The 4,143-nt window shown below is 39.4% G+C and overlaps 2 protein-coding genes across 2 annotated transcripts; both read right to left on the reverse strand.

Annotated features, from left to right (window-relative positions):
- Positions 1-723: 723 nt before the first annotated feature.
- Positions 724-1,725, reverse strand: LOC134741274 (venom peptide isomerase heavy chain-like). The gene has a single exon (XM_063673992.1). It carries the CDS (start codon positions 1,646-1,648, stop codon positions 734-736), a length of 915 nt encoding a protein of 304 aa, XP_063530062.1. The 5' UTR covers positions 1,649-1,725; the 3' UTR covers positions 724-733.
- A 946-nt stretch (positions 1,726-2,671) lies between these two features.
- On the reverse strand, positions 2,672-3,749 carry LOC134748370 (chymotrypsin-C-like). The gene has a single exon (XM_063683157.1). The coding sequence runs from the start codon at positions 3,725-3,727 to the stop codon at positions 2,672-2,674; it is 1,056 nt and encodes a 351-aa protein (XP_063539227.1). The 5' UTR covers positions 3,728-3,749.
- Between the last annotated feature and the right edge of the window lie 394 nt (positions 3,750-4,143).

Consider the following 4,143-nt stretch of genomic DNA (forward strand, 5'->3'; position numbering starts at 1 on the left):
CGTATTGCGTTTTATTGTATTTTTTAGCCAAAGTACCTTACTTTTTCCGTATCTGAGATTACCATAAATAACATATCTTAATATACACAACGAAGATGTTAGCCAAACTTATTGAAAACCTAGTTCAAAAAATAACTGAACTTAAGTAATAAAGAATTGCATTTTGCTTAATATGCTAAAACCAATTCTGTAACTAACTATGTAGTAACAAAATATATTGTTACTGTTTAGCAAGCATTTCTTTCAGTGTACTGAATGTAGTACTTTCTTCGTCTTGCATTTACTTTTTTGATGCAACTTAACCTTACTATGTATTTGTATTTTTTTTAATGCTCTATAGGGCACAACCAAGGTTTGAATGAACCCGCGATTTTGAAAGACGCATGTGAAAGGTTAAAAGTGTCGACCAAATTGCTAAACCGTTAAAGACCTAGATCTTATTATGACCTAGGTGGCCTAGGTTAGTTTTATGACGTCGCTAGTTCACCCGTTCATTTCTCATTTAGATTACGTAGGTAGTATTTTTCTGGTTGAAAGTCAATTAACGGCACCTATTCTGAGCAGAAGGAAGCAGTTTAGCATAAAGTAATTACCGGAGTCCGAGGAAAGAGGGTTTTTTTTTATCTCAATAGGCATACTGCTCGGGGCTAATTTGGAATATAATTGGCTGATTCCAATATAATAAATAAAGATAGAACAAATAAAACAACTATGAAGCAAATCTTAACTGGAACTATATATTTAAAAGCAAGTAAAAAATGTAGGATAAAAGACACCAGTTCTGCAAGTAACATCCTTCATTCATGTGGTCAATCCAGTCTGCGTAAGCAGATACTCTTATAAAAATAGTAGTATAATCATAATTTTTACCACTGGTCACCCCTACTAGCAGCTCCTTGCCAGGTTCTTCCTCCGGGTCCGACGTGCAGCGGCAAACCAAGGGCCCTCCTGAATCTCCTCCTGCAACGTCAGCATTCACCGAGCTGGTACAAACAAATTCATCCATTGGTACTTCCCAAATTTCGGTACATTTGCTTCTCGGTATTACGTAAATTTTAGCTCTAAGAAGCACTTCCGATCTCTTACTCTGCGAGCCGTGCGAAGTTCTTCCGTAACCGGCTGCGTAACACGAGTCTGTGTAATCTATTGGAAGCCTGGCGATTTTAACAGGTTCAATATATTTTGAGAAATTCCAAAATGAGTTCACAAATACCACCGCTATGTCATCCAAAGGAAAGTTAAAGTATGGATGTACAATAACCCTACTGATTTTTCTCCACTGAATTGTTTCGTTTGAAGTGAATTTGTTTATATTGATAACATTTCTAAGGTCTCCTGCGACCACTGCCAGTGGTGATGGATCTTTTACGTACTCGAAGTCGTTACGTTCGAAGCAGTGAGCGGCTGTGAGGACCTTTTCCCTGTTAATGATGCTTCCACCGCAAAAGTTCTTATATGAGTATTCTTTGTTTATTCGTCGGCCTGACTTGATGGATACGATGTAAGGAACTATGCCGCGGGAGACTGGTTCTCCGTTTACTATTGCGGGCTTCACACGATGCGATGAGTATTTTAGAGTCATTATAACTCGCTCTGCCTCACATGTTTGCAGAATTATTGACAAATATACAACGATATACAGATACATTCACGGGCATTAAATTACAAAACTTTGTTAAGTATGTATTTTTCTACATATTTTCTATACTGTGTTGGCACTAAAACGTTTTTCAACAAATAATTATATTTGACATTGACGTTATCATAATAGAGACGTTATTAGCATCTTGTGCAAGAAGTTTGCGAAACTAGGCATCAACAACTGACGCGTTTGATATTCTTATCCATTCCATATTCTTATCAAACGCGTAAAGAACCAAAATTGCGCGATAGGCTTAGTTTTAGGGGGAATTGGCAATAGGGAGTATTACTGCAAAATTCTGCCGCCAGAGTGCAGCACTAGCACCTAACGAAAACCATAGAGTAACTTATACATACTGTGCTTTAAACAGTTTTTTGACAAGTTTTTACTATAATGTTGATGCATCAAGACGGTTTGTTTCCCTCTTTATCGATCGAATTTGCAAGATTGATAGAGGCAAAAACCGAACTTTCGATTTTCGTGTTTCGCGGTAGGCTTGTGCTAGTGACGCCCTCTACGCAAAGTTTCGCGTAACATTCCCTATTCTAGACAAAGAAGTTTTTTTTTCCAAATATTGTTGACGATTTTCTGATATTTCGTGAAGCCTGGCTATCGGGAAACTGACGCCGGCCCCGTTCGCCCGGCTCCGACGGCCGGCCCGGCGACCGTGTGGACCTAATAACCCCGTTACATGTAGCCTGTGACTCAAAATGCGTAAGCTACATGCACCGTGTGCTGGAGCCATTAAAAATCGTCCGTGTCACCTGAGAGCATGTACTTACCTTACTACCGAGTTCCACCAGCTCTAGTTCCCCGCGTGATCTAATAGCTATTAACTTCTTTTAATTGCAACATTTCCATTCATTCATTTCTTTATTCATTCCTTTCTAGTCATTCGGTTTCGGACCGTAATTCTTATAGTAGAGATGCGTTATTGTTTTAAGTATGATGGCAAGTATGTTGCCGCTACGGACAAAAGGGTTAAAGATGTAATAACTAATAACAGTATGCTTGCAGGAACTAAATCTTTTATGATTCTAATGATACCTTATGTATGAAAAATTTAACTAGGAAAATACCAGTCGCAAATTCACAAAAATCACGAAAGCAAAGTAACACGATATATATTTGAAAAATTAATTGCATAAATAAAATAAAATTAAAGTTACTCATTAATTTAGAACCTGAACTACCCTCAATCCAATCTGTGTACGACGAAACGCGCGTGAAGAGTGTCGTCATGTCGACGCTCTTACCACTCACGATTCCCAACAACACATCCTGCCCAGGTTGCTCGATCGGGTCCCGAGTCCCCGTACAAGCCAGTGGCCCGCCAGAGTCTCCCTGCGCCACGTCTGAGACAACCGACTCCGAGCAAACGTATGTTCTCATATCCATCTCCCAGATTCCAGAGCATTGCCATCGCGGCATTGTTTTGATTAGAGCTACCATTAAAACGGATGATCGCAGCCTTAAGTCAGTATTATAGCTCAGATCTCCATATCCACCGGATTTGCAGATTTCTGGATAGTCAACTACCCTCTTAACGTATTGTATGGAGCTCACATTTGCGTTGAAATGAAACGGCATATCTACTATTATTAACGCAATATCGTTTAGCGGGAAGTTGAAATGGTCATGCATCCGTAATCGCTCGACCCCTCTCCATTGCATGTCGGCTGTGGTCTCCGTGTTGCCCGTGTGCACCACTTCACTCTGTAAGCTGCCTGCGACGACTCTTAGAGCACTTGTGTGTTTCACCGCGAAAAAGTGGTTGAACTCAAAGCAATGCGCAGCCGTAAGCACTTTGCTACGATGTATGATGCTCCCCCCGCATAAATTGTCCCATACATATAACGTTCCTCCATCTTCAGATACATTTTGTAGTTTTATTTGGGTAGCCTTGATCGACACTAAATAAGGCATTTGTCCTATGGTCGCAGGTTCTCCGTTTACGATAGTCGTTTTTACGCGAAATTTTGAATGTTTCAATGTAGTTATAATGCGATCGATACTATTGACATTAGGAATAAAAGCACCGAGTATTGCAGTTGTGAAAGTAATTAGAACATGATTAAAAAACATGAATTTATTTAATAAATAGTTGCCTAAACAGTTTTACAAGGAAGTATTGACATTTTTTTTTTACTTATGTCATTATAATTACAATTTGATGATTATTGTAGCTGTAACATTATAAATGTATATCTGTCAATCTTGACAAGCAGGCCAATCCCAACGTGCACTCACACCTTTGGAATCATATTATTATCAGTTAGCTGTCATTCGCGCGGGCGTCTCGCTCGCACTAATACTTGTGCGGACAAGGTCAGAGCGAAATAAACGCGAATGACAGCTAATTGATATGATTAGAGTTTTGAATGATTCACGGTTAGTTTCACTAGACTTATATTGACCGGGATATAGACCGTGATTACCTTTTGGATTATTTGTGAGCTCCCGATATTTCGACGCAGTTACATGCATCATGTTCACGGGTG

This window comes from Cydia strobilella, chromosome 1, assembly GCF_947568885.1.
Source record: "Cydia strobilella chromosome 1, ilCydStro3.1, whole genome shotgun sequence".
In the NCBI taxonomy this organism is placed as follows: Eukaryota; Metazoa; Arthropoda; class Insecta; order Lepidoptera; family Tortricidae; genus Cydia; species Cydia strobilella.